This window comes from Saccopteryx leptura, chromosome X (assembly GCF_036850995.1).
Source record: "Saccopteryx leptura isolate mSacLep1 chromosome X, mSacLep1_pri_phased_curated, whole genome shotgun sequence".
NCBI lineage: Eukaryota > Metazoa > Chordata > Mammalia > Chiroptera > Emballonuridae > Saccopteryx > Saccopteryx leptura.
In genome coordinates this window covers 124492760-124507742 of record NC_089516.1, presented here as the reverse complement: position 1 = coordinate 124507742, position 14983 = coordinate 124492760, and the positions used below count along the sequence as shown (strand labels likewise).

The 14983-nt window shown below is 50.3% G+C and overlaps 1 protein-coding gene across 1 annotated transcript; it reads right to left on the bottom strand.

The window, feature by feature from the left end:
* Window positions 1-246: 246 nt before the first annotated feature.
* SASH3 (SAM and SH3 domain containing 3) lies at window positions 247-14880 on the bottom strand. Its single transcript, XM_066357240.1, has 8 exons — window positions 14639-14880; window positions 6741-6836; window positions 6230-6376; window positions 4608-4749; window positions 2890-3038; window positions 2524-2733; window positions 2224-2374; window positions 247-1760 (listed from the first exon to the last, which is right to left on the bottom strand). Exons 1-8 carry the CDS (start codon window positions 14693-14695, stop codon window positions 1570-1572), a joined length of 1143 nt encoding a protein of 380 aa, XP_066213337.1. The 5' UTR covers window positions 14696-14880; the 3' UTR covers window positions 247-1569.
* Between the last annotated feature and the right edge of the window lie 103 nt (window positions 14881-14983).

Sequence of the window (14983 nt, the reverse complement as noted above, 5' to 3'; positions counted from 1 at the left end):
TGTGGCCCTAGGAGCCTGAGCTCTGAAGGGGACTGGTTAGTGGGAAGGGCAGAGCCATCCAGGGCTTCCAACTGGACCTTTAGGTCAGCAGTCAAGGGCACTGAGCAGCATCTTTAGGGAAAGGACAGATGCCCCTGAAAGGACAATGGAGAACATTTTGCTGAGTTCAGCTTTGAAGGAGAAGGGCTTGTCCCCCAACCCTCTCTCCATAAGAAAGATAACTGGAGACGCTAATTTCATTCTACTTATGTTTATTGCTACCAACATATCTCCCTCCACCCCCTTTTTATGTACACTATACCCTTCCCCCCAGGCTAGCTTTACCAAAGTTCTGGGCAGTAGGTCCAGAGTGTGTCCATTAGGCTGCAGTCCTAGATGTAGTAGGCACTGTTTGTCCCTAAGCCAGCTGGGCCCTGGGGAAGGGTGACTCTGGAACTCAGGGAACAGATTTGGTAATGGGGTCATGGGAGGCCCACACCAGTAGATATTATCCCTCCCCGTCTGGAGCTCAGGGTACATCAAACCCTTAGCAAAGGAAACTTCATGTAATGGAGTACCCAATGTCAAGTGCTTTTCTTGCCTGTGAGGAGTCACAGAAGAGGCCAAGTCTGGACCCAGGCCTGCATCTGGCTTTTGGGGGACCATTCTATCCTTGGAAGACGGGTCTGACCATCTTCCATCAGCCCCGAGGGCACTGTCATTTGAGGGGCCAGAGTTGGAAAGGGAGGATGCACATTGTATGAGGTATGGACATTACTTTAAGCTGGAGGAAGTTGCAGCTTGGCCTGACTTCTGTGCAGAGAATTAGAAACGAGTAGGAGGAGGCATTTCATTTGGGAGCCCAAGGCTCCTCCAGCCCCCTCAGTTAATGCCGCTGATATCCTGGGCCACAGGTAACAGGAGAGCAGACATTTAATGTTACAGAATGTCAGAGTTGGCAAAGCCTTCTGTGTCTGTCCATTCTAATCCTGGCCAGTTGTAGACCGAAACTGGGGAAGGGACTTAGTCCCAGTCAAGAATGATTTAGTGGCTAACCTCCCAGAAAGTTGAGAAGCAAAGTAGGAAAGGTACATGTGTCTTTCTTCAAACCTTATTGAAGACAGTTTGGATTTACCTGTGATCAATTAAAAACCTTTTAAATGTCACTAGGGTCCTGAGACTGACCTGAAACATGTGGCCCTGTTTTCGGGAGCAGTGCTGCAGGGGATGGTGCTGTGGGCTGAGGAGGACTTGGAGGCCTTGGTGGTGAGGGACATGTGCAGGATGACTCCTCAGTGTCCCACTTGCTGTGGCTGTGGCCAGAGTGGGCTGTACTGTCAGTAGGTGGTAGAGATAGGGGATTGGGCAGGTGTGATGTGCCCCAGCTGCTCCTTATCCACTCCAACCAAGCTTCTAAGGCCCTGGCCAGTTGCTACAGCCCTAGGCGTCATGGCAGGGAGAAGAGGGGAGCAGGGCCAGGCTAGGCATCAGTCCTTTGCCAGTCCTCCAGCCTGGGCCACCTCGGGAGGCTGGGCCCATCCCTGCTGCTTCTGCTTCTTGGGCCCAGCCTTGGCCCTCCACTACCTCTGCTCAAGACGCCTCGGCCAGGGAGAGGCCTTGCAGCTGCTCCTCAGCGCCCATCAGCTCGGCCTCATCACGCCCACTCTCTGAGCCCTCAAAGCAGCCCGAGTCACGTGGGATGTCCCCCTTGGGGTCTGACATGGTGTGTGCCGCTGGTTCCTGGCTGCTATCGGTACCTTCTTCTGCCTCCTCACTTCCGGCTGCCAGAGGCAAGAGTGGGAGATGGAATATGGGGTCTTGGACCTTAGAAGGGAGGGGTAAGAAGCCCCAGGGATCCCTGTGTGGGAACAGGTACCATGGGGGTGGGGACACTAAGCACTCTTTCCTCCTGGGCACCTGCCACCACCTTGGCCCTTTTCGTGGTTTCCAGGCCTAGGAATTCAAACTTCTTCAGCACTAAGCCAGAAACCAGGAGACCTGTGCCTGAATGGTGGCTCTGTCATTGCCCAGCTTTTGGCCTTAAGTACTTGCCTCATCACCATCTCTAGCCTTAAGTCTCTCCTGGACCCCAAAGGGAGTGGGACTTCATCATTCCAAAAACTCCTCCTCCCCACAAACTTTGACTGAGATTGGGATTAAAGTATGGAAAGTGTCTTCCCACTGCACAGGGCCCCAGGGCAGAGGCCTCCCCTCCCTGGACCACCAGCTCCGAAGCCTACTCACTGTCATAGTCCAGCAGCAGCTCAGCAGCAGTGAGCAGCTTGGCCCGGTGCTGTGGGTCTGTGATGTTCAGCTCGTTGAGGTGAGTTTCCCGCAGCTCTTTGAAGTCCTCCAGTGTCTGGTAGCCATTGAGCAGCAGGGTGGACGTGTGCTCCTGTGGGCAGAGGCAGGCTACCAGTTAGGCTGCTTATAAGCCATTATCCCAATCCCTCCCTCCCCACATAGCTGATGTGCCCTGGCCACCATCCCTGGGCAAGGGCACCTCTCTTGATCCCACATACTACTGCAGGCCCAAGCTCAAACCTCCAGGCCAATGCGCTCCAGCAGCTCATGCAGAGTCTTAGGCTTGGGCCTCTTGCCCTTGCTCTGTCTCCGGCTGGGGCGTGCAGGCCCCACAGCCTCCTCGGGCAGCACGTCCACATAGATGAACTTGAAAGAGCCCAGCCTGCCATTGAGCAAGCCCAGCCATGTGCCTACAGGCGGCTTTTCAATGATCTGGATCACATCACCTTTCTGTGGGAGGAGAGGAGAGCAGAGTGGATTAGGAGAAAGACCGGGGGGGGGGGGTGTCCCTTGGCCGCTGCTGACACTGTCTTACCATGGCTCAGTCTAGTCCCCTTTATGCATGCAGCCTGCTAGGCTCCAGTGGCATCCAGACGCCAATCTTACCTGGAGTTTCAGTGAGTCATGGTCATAAGGGCTAGGAGTGAAGTCGGTGTGGACTCGCGCTCGGCCACAGAAGGGCCCTGTGTACTGGGGGGCAGGCGGTTCCTCCCCGAAGATGCCAGAGCCTGGGCTGGGGCTGCAGAACTCACTGCCTGCAGGATAGGGGGCAGGGAGGAGAGTCATATTTGTCCCAGGACAGCTGGAAACACGTCCAGCAGGTGCACCTTGCAGGGCTCTGTCTGAAGTCCCCAGGCTACATGTTGGGGAACAAAGCTGGATGCTGGTCAATCGCACATTGAAGCAGGGGTTCTGACTCAACCCCTTGGCTACCTTGCAGGAGAAGAGCTTCGCTTCTGAGGCCTTAGACATGAGAACAGTTGACCACAGGAGAAATGGCTCAGAGTTCAAACTAGGGAAATTGGGAGGGCCTCTAGAGGCTGACTGCACCAACACCCCAATGAACAGATGAGGAATATTGAGGCCAGAAGGGCCAGGTGACCTGCCCAAGGCCTCTCGTCTTATAATTGGCAGCACTGGGTCTGTTATACTCTTAAGTGTCCTGACTCCCATTTCAGTGCTCCTTTCATCCAGGAAGCCACACCCTGCATTAATATTTCACTTTCTTTACGTAATGAGACTCTGTCTAGTTACCTGGAAGCTCAGATGGGCTCTCTCTCTCTTGCGGAAAAACAGGATGAAGTTTATTTTAAATGGCTTTCGGTGGTGATGGGGGATTAGGGTGGTCTAGAGAACCAGAGAAAGAACAGGGAACTTGGAACTCGCCTGAGGGCTGATCAGGTAGTGCCTCTGAAGGTTTGTAGCCGGAGGCCCCAGCCCCTCATTTAGGAGGGCTGCCAGAACCGCCTGCCTAACACCATGAACATCTAAAGCAGGGGTCGGGAACCTATGGCTCGCGAGCCAGATGTGGCTCTTTTGATGGCTGCATCTGCCTTGCAGACAAATCTTTAATAAAAAAATAATAACGTTAAAAATATAAAACATTCTCATGTATTACAATCCACTCATTTCCTACCGCTCATGTTCATGTTTGCAGGTGGCTGGAGCCAATCACAGCTGTCTTCTGGGACAACACCAAATTTTTATTGGATAATGCATAACATACACGGGTCGTTGTATGGCTCTCATGGAATTACATATTAAAATATGTGGCGTTCATGGCTTTCTCAGCCAAAAAGGTTCCCAACCCCTGATCTAAAGATGCCAGGTGGCACTCGAAGTCCAGCAATCCAAGGTGAGGAGTTGAAGAGGCTGAATCTTTACAGCTGGAGACTCTATACCCCCCACCCCATCTCGGATGTCAGAAGTCTAGGCAGTTGTAGCCTCTAGCTCTTTGGAAGGGTGAGGGTGGGCTGGTCTAAGAGGACAAGGGGGCTTTTTCTTTGCCTTTGAGCCCTTCAGGGCCTGGCAATGGCACGTGGAGCTCTTCTAGGGCAGAACTGAGTTCAAGACTAGGTCACCTTGGGCAAATTACTTAACCTTCCTGAGCCTCAGTTTTCACATCAATTAAGTGGGGATAATAATAATACCAACTCCATAAAGTTATTGTGAAGATATAACATGAAGAGGGTTGGGAAAGTTCCCAGCAGGCAACCCGTAAAGGTTCATTTCTCTTAGCTCCTCCCAGACAATCATTGGCATGGCCCTAACCCAGTTCTTTCCTCCAGGCTTAGCAGGTGTCTCCCCTCAACTCCCCTACTCACCTGTGGATGCCTGGCGGCTGAGTGCTGGGAGCTCACGCTCCTCTTGCTCAGAAAAGCATAGTGCCATCTTTTCAGGGCCAGGGCTGTCCAGAATGCAGTCTGGAGATCTCGGGGACGCTGAGCCCTCCTCCAGAGTGTCTGCCTGCAGGGGACGAGAGATAGGAAGCCCTGAGCAGCCTGGGTTGGAGTGCATGCGGAGCAGCCCAGATGCAAGGGATATAGGACTAGGCCAGACAGAGACTGGGCCCTGGCTGGGGCCCGAACTCTGCCACTTATAGGCAGCATGGCACTCTCAGAGCACATGTCTCCTTTTTTGTAAGTTGGGAATGACAAGTCCTTGTCCTGCCTATCTTACAGAATGAGGCTTAGCTGGGGTGCCATATGAATGTGCTTTGTCAGCTTAAAGTGCCTGTGTGCATCCAGGGAAGGCTGGTGCCAGAGCTTGGACTCAGAGCTGTCGCTAAGACACAGTCACACAGACAGTGGTGCTAATGAGTTACTACTTTTGGTTATGCTCCCATGTGCCAAGCACATCTGTTATTTCATTCAATGCTCACTTGAGGAAAAGTGCTTGATCGTCCCAAGTTTTCAGATGAAAATTAATGGAGGAACATTCTCAAGGCCATGCACGAGGCTCCACTCAAATCCACCTGACTCCAGAGCACCCCTGCCTCACCATACCTCACTGCAGAGGTAACTCTTCCGTAGCTGCCTCTCTCGGAGTATAAGCCCCCATGTGCAGAGGTCACCAATTCTTATGTTGTAAATACTCCCCATTGTGGCCACTGTCATGCCACCACTGTGATGTCGCTGACCAAGCAGCATATCATCATAGGCTATTTCCTCTGCACAGAGACTAGAGATGCAAATAATCTCAGAGCATGTAGAGTAAGGAAAGGCAGCCCACAAATTAGGAAGCGGTGACTTTTGAAGACTGACTGTATTATCTTTATTTTTAATATAATTTATGTAATTCTCAGTTTATATAATTAAATTTTCAATAATGTTACGTTTCATACCTGACTCACAAAATTCCTGAGAACTTGGCCAGCTGCTGTCCCGAGCTGATATGAGCCGGTACGAGCCGGCTCCAGCATACCACTACCTTGGAGTTTCTTATAAGAGCCACAAGTGCACCCGACTCACTGTATGGCTTCAGCGGCTTGGCTGTGCCTGTCCTACAGCTGTCTGGCATGCCCTCCCTCCTTGGGCCATAGCCAGCCTTCTCCAGTTTTCTTTCATAGGGGCCCCTCTTTGACTCAAGCCTTCCCAATCCCAGGGGCTAGTTCCAAGCAAAACTTTGAAGTGAATGGATTTGCCTCAGGCAATCTCATCTCCTTTTCAGCGGCCCACTCTCCTCAGGCTTGCCTTCTCAGGGACCTTCTGTTCCAACTTTCACCCCTCCTTAGACTCCCCCCTCTGGTTTCTCTGGACAATGATGCCTTGCTGCCATGTCCATGGCTGAGTGAGCTCCCCCTCCAATGTGACTTCCCTTCTCATATTTAATAGAGCCTTCAGGCATGGTTTCTCAGCAGTAGTTGTCAAGGTAGCCATGCTCACACCATGTGAGAGTGGTGCCTGTTCTCCCTGTCCCCACCCTTCCCCTGGGTCACAGGCCTTACCATCTCCTCTGACAGGGCCTTCACCATCATCTTGCCCATCTTCCTGTTCATGGTTCGGGAAATCACGGCCCTCCACTTTTTCCCCAGCTTTTTGCCACTCTTCCCAGCATCCTCTGGGGTAGGGACACCAGAGTCATCTTCTGGAATCTGTGACAACAAACAAAGAGGTTCTGGGACTCTGGTGACTCTGCCCGAATCCAGGACTTGGGAAGAGAAGGAGACCTTCGCGTCCCAGCAGAGGATGGAGGGGCGGGAATGAGAAGCTCCCATCCCCTTCTCCTTAGCTCCAGTTTTGTCTATCGCCTTATTAATTTGTGACTAAAAAGAACGCAAGTGAGTTCTTGGAGCCCAAGATTTCGGTGGATGGGAGAGATGGAACTTCTGCCTTTAAGCAGACTTAGCCTCAAGAATACTCAAGTCTCCTCTTTCCCCTCTTCCCTCCCAGCCACTCCCTTGCCCGGAGCCTGCAGCCAGACCCCCTCCCCCTCCCCAAGGAGGCTCTACAACTTACATTATCATCCAGGTTAAATTCCTTTTCGCTCACCACTGGGGAGCTGGGTTTGGATTTGGCAAAATCTTTGAAACTGCTGGAGCGCTGAAGTGAGAGCTGGAAGAAGCAGAGGTGTTGCAATCAGTGGAGCTAAAATGGCTGGTTGAGTAAGGAGCTGTTCCCTTTCCCAGCACACAAACACATACCCCAGGACTGGACAGAGCCACACATGCCCTGAGATCCCTGAGGTGAAATGCCAAGATGTTCTTGGAGATATTTGGCTTCATCCAGTTCTTCAGCAGAGAATGGCCCTTAATGCTGGCCCCAAGCAGGTTCCTGACCTCAGCTCCCTCTGACCTCAGTTGAGCCTCAGACTGAGCCCACATTTCCACCAGTATTTGCACTTTGGTCCTCAGAACCCAGAAGTGAAAGACTAAACAAGTCGGAGTAAAGATATATTTTCTAGTAGACATACCTCGGCATGAACAATAACATCGCCTTTATGTAACAGAGCAAACCCTCCCAAACCCCACAGCCTGGCCTTCATGCTCTGGGCCTGCTCCTAGCATGGTCTCCTGTCTCAGTGATAGCAAATAAACACATTAAGACCCGTAACCTGGTGAATCTGTGTAGGGAGAATACAAAACGCTTCTACGAGGAGTAAGATCTGTTATTAGGCTTTCTGGAAAACCATGGCAGAGGAGGTTAGAGAAAGTACCCACAGATCTGAGATACAAATGATTGCCAATAATTTAGTAAAAGAAAGATGCCATTTTCTTTCTTCACTTCAGCTTTTAACCTTAGCCAGTAATGTGATAAGATGGCTACTATTGACAGGTGCTAGTCTTCCAACTTTTTGGCCTGGCCTGTTGTTTGTGCCAATGAGACTGTTTTCAGGAAATGAGCTTTCTTTTTATTATTATTATTATTATTATTATTATTATTATTATTATTGTATTTTTCTGAAGTTGGAAACAGGGAGGCAGTCAGACAGACTCCCACATGCGCCCGACCGGGATCCACCTGGCATGCCCACCAGGGGGCGATGCTCTGCCCATCTGGGGCGTTGCTCTGTTGTGACCAGAGCCACTCTAGTGCCTGAGGCAGAGGCCATGGAGCCATCCCCAGCGCCCGGGCCAACTTTGCTCCAATGGAGCCTTGGCTGCGGGAGGGGAAGAGAGAGACAGAGAAGAAGGAGAAGGGGAGGGGTGGAGAAGCAGATGGGCATTTCTCCTGTGTGCCCTGGCCGGAAATCAAACCCAGGACTCCTACACGGCAGGCTGATGCTCTACCACTGAGCCAACTGGCCAGGGCAGGAAATGAGCTTTCTTAACTGTGTTTGTGTGCACATGCCAAGACAGCCGCAGAAACCGGGGCCAGGCAGGTAATGAGGGCAGGTTTTAAACACAAATATTGGAGGCTAAGCCTGAATCAAGATCAACAGTCAAGACCAGAGATACACACAGGAACCAGGGTTCACAGATGGCCAGACAGATAGAGTGGAATAGACTGCAGACACTGGAGATAAGGGCTTGAGGAAGCAAAGCTCCAACCCTCACAAAGCTGAAAGTTTCACATCCTCTTTCCTATGAAGGGAGGTCCAGTGACAGCCTCGCAGGGCAGGGGCAATATCACCTGCCCCCAAAACACACACAAGTGGATCCAACTCTTGGGGCCTACAGTGGAGCACTTCGACTCTCTTGGTGATTCTTGACTAAAGTCAAGTCAGCAATCAGGGTCAGGACCACACGTTCTTGGGGTTGCAATAAGCTAGCTGACCAGAAACTAGGTCAGCAGTCATGCCAAGTAGCCACTACAACCACAAGGGCCTACTGGGTGGGGCACCTTCAGCCTCCATCAGGAAGCCTCTTTCATGCTATGTTGGGGAGCCAGAAAGGGGGCCATGCGTGGGGAAGGGAAAGCATGACCATGGGGTGGCTGCTCTGGTTCCCATGTCTCCCTTCTACACTCTTTCATTGATTTTTCCCCACCCCCTATTCTCTCCAATTTTTCTCCTTTTCTTTCCCCTTCTCTCCTCTGCTTTCTGTTGATTTCCTTCTCTTGTATGGCTAGGATGCAGCTGCCCCAATAACTTCCTCCTCTTACTGCCTGGAAAAGAGGGAACAGAGAGAGGGTAGTCAACAGGCTGGGCTGCTATTTATAAGTCAATGGGGCCTATTGTGACCTTCTTTCCATCACCTCTTGGCTTAGTCTGCAAAGCAGGAGGCTGAGAGTCGCCTCAGAAGCCCCAGGGACCAGCAAGCCTGGAAAGCAAGCAGGAGGACAGACGTGGGGCCGGAAGTGAGCTTTGTTGGGGCAGAGTAAACTCACTGCCAGGCCTCCCTCTAATCGCAATGCTTTCCTTTTCCTGTAATTAATCTGCACTCTGGGGGCTGGGAGGGAGAGCTTTGACTCTTGGGACCTTGTTTCAGGACCCCTCTGTCCCAGCTTTAGCCCAAAGTGTAGGAAACTATCCAAAGGGACTGTGGGGGTAGTGCTGGGACTTGGGCCCAGCTGGTGGATCTTCAGCCCCGGGACATGGAATGAGCTCCACAGCTCTGCAGGTGTCTAAGGGTGGGGGTGGCCAGAGCAGCCTTTTGTCCAGCCTATCTCCAACCTCAGGGCGGTATCCCCCAATATCCTGCTTTCCTTCTGATGTCTCTGAAGTGACAAACTTCCCAGGTATGAGTTGAAATCCTTGAGTTCTCTCTCGATTTTCTGCCTGGCCTCTGTTTGGGTTGAGGCTTTCCAAGAGGGGCGGTAGTTCCAAGCATCATTGTTCATGTTTACTTTTCTGATGTCAGATGTTGCTGAATTCAACTTTTGGATGTGAACTTTGGTGAGTTATTTAACCTCCCTGAACCTCAGTCTCTTCAGTTGGTGTCAGCAGCAAAGGTTCACATCTTGGTTTGCCACTGACCAGTGTGTAAAGGTGGGTGAGTTCTTCAACTTCTCTGGGCTGCCGTTTCCTCATGCATAAAATGAAGACAAGAGCATTTACCTCACTGGATTGCTGTGAGGATGAAAGGAGTGAGTGCCTGACACAACCACCTCTCAACAAATGTCCATATGTCTGTGCATGCCTTAGCTTTCCTGATGACCCACCTCTAAAGCTCTTACCCAGGGCATTCCCCACCTGGGACAGTCTACCCTTCACTCTGTCAACCACAGTTTCTCTCCTCCTTCAAAATCCAATTTAACTGAAAACAACCCACATGATTATAAACTGTAGAATGGATACATGAATAGTGCCAGAGGACATAATGATGAGCTTACTACAGCTCTCCTCAACAATATGGATGAATCTCACTGATACACGTTTGAGCCACCCACCAAAGTGTACTATATGGTTCCTTGTATAGAAATTTCAAAACCTGGCAAAACTAATTTGTGCTGTTGGAACTTAAGATAGTGGTTACTCTTGGGGAAAGAGGATGTATAGTGACTGCCAGGGGCATGAAAGAAGCTGTTTCTTGATCTGAGTGCTGTTTACATGGGGATGTTCGTTATGGAAATTCATTGAGTGGTACACTTATGATTTATGCACTTTGTTGTACAAATATTATACTTTGATAAGTAGGTTTTTCAAATCTGGTTTTAAAGGCACTGTCCTCTGCAGGGAGCCTCCCAATCACTCTCTCAGAACCTCACAGTGCCCCCGTTGGCATCTTCCTTCCCTGCTTCTTCCACAAGCTTGGCTTTCCCCAGGTGTCTCCACACTACGCAGCACCCTCTGGGTTTCAGGCTTGGTCTGCGTGCATAGGAATCCAGTAGCAGAGGTAAAATATCTTCCCTGTGCCTGGCACTCTGTCAAGTGCTTCATGTGTGCCAGCTCACACCAACCTCACCACAACCCCATCTTACATACCCACTTTCCAGCTCAGGAGACTGAGACTCAGAGAAATGAAGTACCTTAGGCAGAGTCACATAGCTGGCAACAGAAAAAAAAAAAGATCAGAGGTTCTAATCCATGTCTGTGACTCTGGAAGCCAGTGCATGTCGCTGTGCTCAGAGCTCACAAAACCACCCCCTTTCCACTACAGAAGTATATTGAATGCAATGGCAACTTCACCCACACAGGTGGTGTTTGGAGGGAGTTACAGGGAGAGCAACTGGGAGTATGGAAGAGAAGGGGCTCAGGAAGACTTCATGGAAAAGGAGGCACAGTTGAGCTGGTGCATGCAGAGGAGACAGGATTTCTCTAGGAGTTTCTGGAAAGAGTTTAAATGACAGTGAGAGTTAGGAATGTTCCAATGTGATGACAGAACGGTGGCTATGTCAGTGCATGTGGTGAGAGGTAGAGCAGAAAAGATTATAGAAAGCTCTTGCCAGCCATGCCCAGGAACTTGACAATTGGTTTGTGCACAATGAGGAGTCACTGAAAATACAAAATGCATGCTGGTAAGAGTGTCTTGCTAGAGGCGTTCTGTAGGAAGGGAACCAGGGGGATGTAGTGTGCTGGAACTGGGAGAGAGAGAGGCAAGGAGAGACTGGAAAGAGAGAATATTTGGACACTATAATGGGGTCCTAGATTCCTCTCCATTTCCCTTGGTAGGAGGTTTGGGGTATGCTGGAAAGTAGGGGCACAATCTAAGGACAAGCCTCTGTCCACCTCTACACCCTAACAGATCAAAGGCAGTGTGGAGAGAGACCTTGATAGAGGCAAAAATCTGCCAAGGGTGTGCTTCCACCCCCTAGTCAGGGACGTGGCTCTCCAATTTTCATGGTGGTCAATAGACGCCACATCCTGACCCCACCATCTTAGAGGGCCTGCTCTTGCTTTGATTCTGCTGCCTGGAAGGTCCCTCAATCAACAGCCATCTAGGTTTGCCCTACAGATCTCTTTAATAATAGGTTGAATCTTTCATTCTCATCAGAATCTTCTAGTGCTTTTGAGATTAGTAAGGGGCAAGAGAGTAGAGGGAGAGGGAGTTAACTAATTCTGGAGACTGACAAATCTTGGCTTGAATTTCTGCCCTGTGTACTAGCTGCACGACCTTGGGCAAGTTTCTGAGTCTTAAGGCATAAAAATAGGGATAAAAATAATATTTGCCCCTAACCCACAAGGTTGTCATGAGAAGCCAAGACCCTAAGACAGGGGTCAGGAACCTTTTTGGCTGAGAGAGCCATGAACGCCACATATTTTAAAATGTAATTCCCTGAGAGCATACAACGACCCGTGTACCTTACGTATTATCCAATAAAAATTTGGCATTGTCCCGGAGTACAGCTGTGATTGGCTCCAGCCACCCACAACCATGAACATGAGTGGTAGGAAATGAATGGATTGTGATACATGAGAATGTTTTTTTTTTTTTTAATTTTTTTTTTAAAGAGAGGAGAGGGAGAGACAGAGAGAGAGAGAGAGAGGAGAGACAGAGAGAGAGAAGGGGGGAGGAGCTGGAAGCATCAACTCCCATATGTGCCTTGACCAGGCAGCCCAGGGTTTTGAACCGGCGACCTCAGCATTTCCAGGTCGACACTTTATCCACTGCGCCACCACAGGTCAGGCCATGAGAATGTTTTATATTTTTAAAGTTATTTTTTTTTTTATTAAAGATTTGTCTGTGAGCCAGATGCAACCACCAAAAAGAGCCACATCTGGCTCGTGAGCCTTAGGTTCCCGACCTCTGCCCTAAGAGATGGGTGGAGCACAGAGCACAGTACCTGGTGTCTGATGAGCTCTCACTCAACTCTGGGTCATAATGCTACAAAGTCTTGTTTTCTCTACTTCAGAACTGGGACCCAGACTTGTTCTTTGCCATGTGTTCCCCAACTCCACCCACGCCTACAACATGCCCTCCCCGCATATGCAAATGAATGCATTTGACAGAGCATTCTCGCATTTATTGTCTTAGGTAATCCATGTAACCTATGGAGGTGGACAGAGCAGTAGCTATCCCTCTTTTCAAAGATGAGGAAAATGAGACCCAAAGAAAGTCAATAAGCTGTCCAAAGTTCTACAGCTAGAACTTGATAGGATTTCAACTCTGTTTTCCTGTCCCCTGCACAGCACTTTCTCCATTTGGCAGGCCTGGGAGGAAGAGGAGGGACAGAAGAGAGGACTTGCATGTCTTTGTGCTTTTCTCTCTACTATGTCACTTTACCCTCCAAAGGGAAGGGACTTGCTCAAGGTCACAGTGCTGGAAGCAGCTGCTGCCTCCAGCCCACAGAAGATACTGTATCCACCTTCCAGAAGCATACTCTCGCTTTTCTGAGGGCATTTCTGAGGTTTGGGGCTTGGAGAATGGCTCTGGAGGCTGGCCCAAGCTCTGGCAGGGAGGAATAGTTTTGCCTGGACCACCTCTTCCTACAAGACCACATGGGATTTGCTGATCCTGGGAGAGGCCTGGGGGAAAATCCAAAGGCCCAGAGGCCAAGCACAGAATTGGGATAACGGCAGTGAAGAAAAAAGACAGGGACTTCTGGCTTCTGTGTTCCCCTGGCATCTCCGCCTGATGTGGTGTGGGGTCTTAGTAGTCTCAAAGTGTCAGCTCTTTCTCAGACTTTTTCCTCCAGCTCAGCAACCCTGTGGTTTGGGGCCCAGCAGTGTTTAGAGCAGTCTTGGCTTCCAATCCTCATTAGGCGGAGAGCAAGGGAAAACAGACCGCTCCTGACAGCCAATGGCAAGTCTGCTAGGCCCAGCGTCCTGCAGGGCTTGGACAGGCAGGTGACAGAGCCTGTGGGAAAATTTATAAATTTCTCCCCATCCCCGCCCACCTTTGCTGCAACCGTAGAGAAGCAAACGGGGTAAGGCCAATATAAATTGAGTGGCAGCCACCCCAAGACCTGAGATGGGGCAGGATGCACACATCAGTGACTTCTCAGCTGGTTCAGCCTCGGTCTGGGAGCTGCTCCCCTGACAAAGGGGACTCCCCCTAAGGCACCTGGGGTGAGCTCCAGGGGAAACTGGATGAGCAGAGTGAGGGCCTCGAGGCCCTGGACCTTGGCCTGGGGCTAAGCTTGGCCCTCTTGGACCTGGTTCAGGTCTGCTTTGGGATTGTCCTGTGATTCTGCTGGACATGCAGGATATACTTGCTGATTGCCTGGGAAAATCCTACAATCAAATCAAAGAATTAAGTCTAAAAATCCTCAAATTCAACCAGAGAAGCTTAGAGCTGGCAGAGCCTTCAAGGGATCTTCTAGATTGACTTTTGCTCGAGGAATATGAATACCTCAGCTGTCTGTGACAGTTGCTTTTCTTCCCGGCCTTTAAGATCTCCCCACCATATTTTTCCTCCTCAGACCCTACTCTCCCTAACTCACCAGCTCTGTTTTCCATTCTTCACCAATAATTTCTTCCCATATTTGAAGAACCTGTATGCCCCCTGTTTCCCGCTGCAGGTTTGGAGGCCTTCCACCCTATTTCCAAGTTGGCTCCATTGCCAGTGGACCAGAGGAGCTATAACAAAGCTGAACCAAGTAAGCAGAATCTCGGCTACCACCAAAAGGTGAGGTCCTAGGAGCATCATGGCTCCAAATGGGGTGGCCCACTAGGACCCTTTGAGTGAGATGGCTCTTGAGAGACTATCTATGCTCAGGCAGAAACTATGGCAAAACCAGTGTAGGGGAGAGACAATTAAGTATGACCTTAGGATTCAACTCGAGAATTGTATTTTGTGATTCTCAATTCTAGTCCAAGATTCTAGCTCTTAATTTTAAATCAGATTATCCCATCATTGTAGGGTTGAAATTTATAACTCTGTACTTCTAAGAGTCTATTTTATAACTCAGTTCCTCTAGAATTTGGGAAATCTCTTTTGTACTTTTGTTACTCTAGTAACCTTTGGCCCCTGTTCCATTGCCCTTGAGAGCCCTTGCCTACATATGGCCTTTGGCTTTTCCACTTCTATGAGTTGAAGGGCTGGATTACGCTAGTAGAAGGAAAAAAGAAGTGAGTTCTCAGAGATGCTACTCACCTTTTTCTTCTGAGTGGGCTCCTTGTCACTGGCGTTGGAGGGCTTGCGGCGCAACATGGTCCTCTGCCCTGGTGACACTCCTTCCCTACTCTCCTAGGTATGGAGGTGTGGAGGCCTCTTGCTCAGCCTCGTCAACACTGTCCAGGGGGAACAGCATGGACCAAACCTCTGGCTGCCACTCTGACTGCTGCAGTGGCAGCTTGGAGGTGAGGGCCATGGACACCCGGAGGCAGCAGCATACAGGAAGCCCTGCCACGTGACCTTCTCTTACAGCAATCGCAGCCCCTGCCGGCCCCGAGGGAGGAAGGAAGTCCTAGCTTCAGTCTCTAGAGATTCTGATGCAGA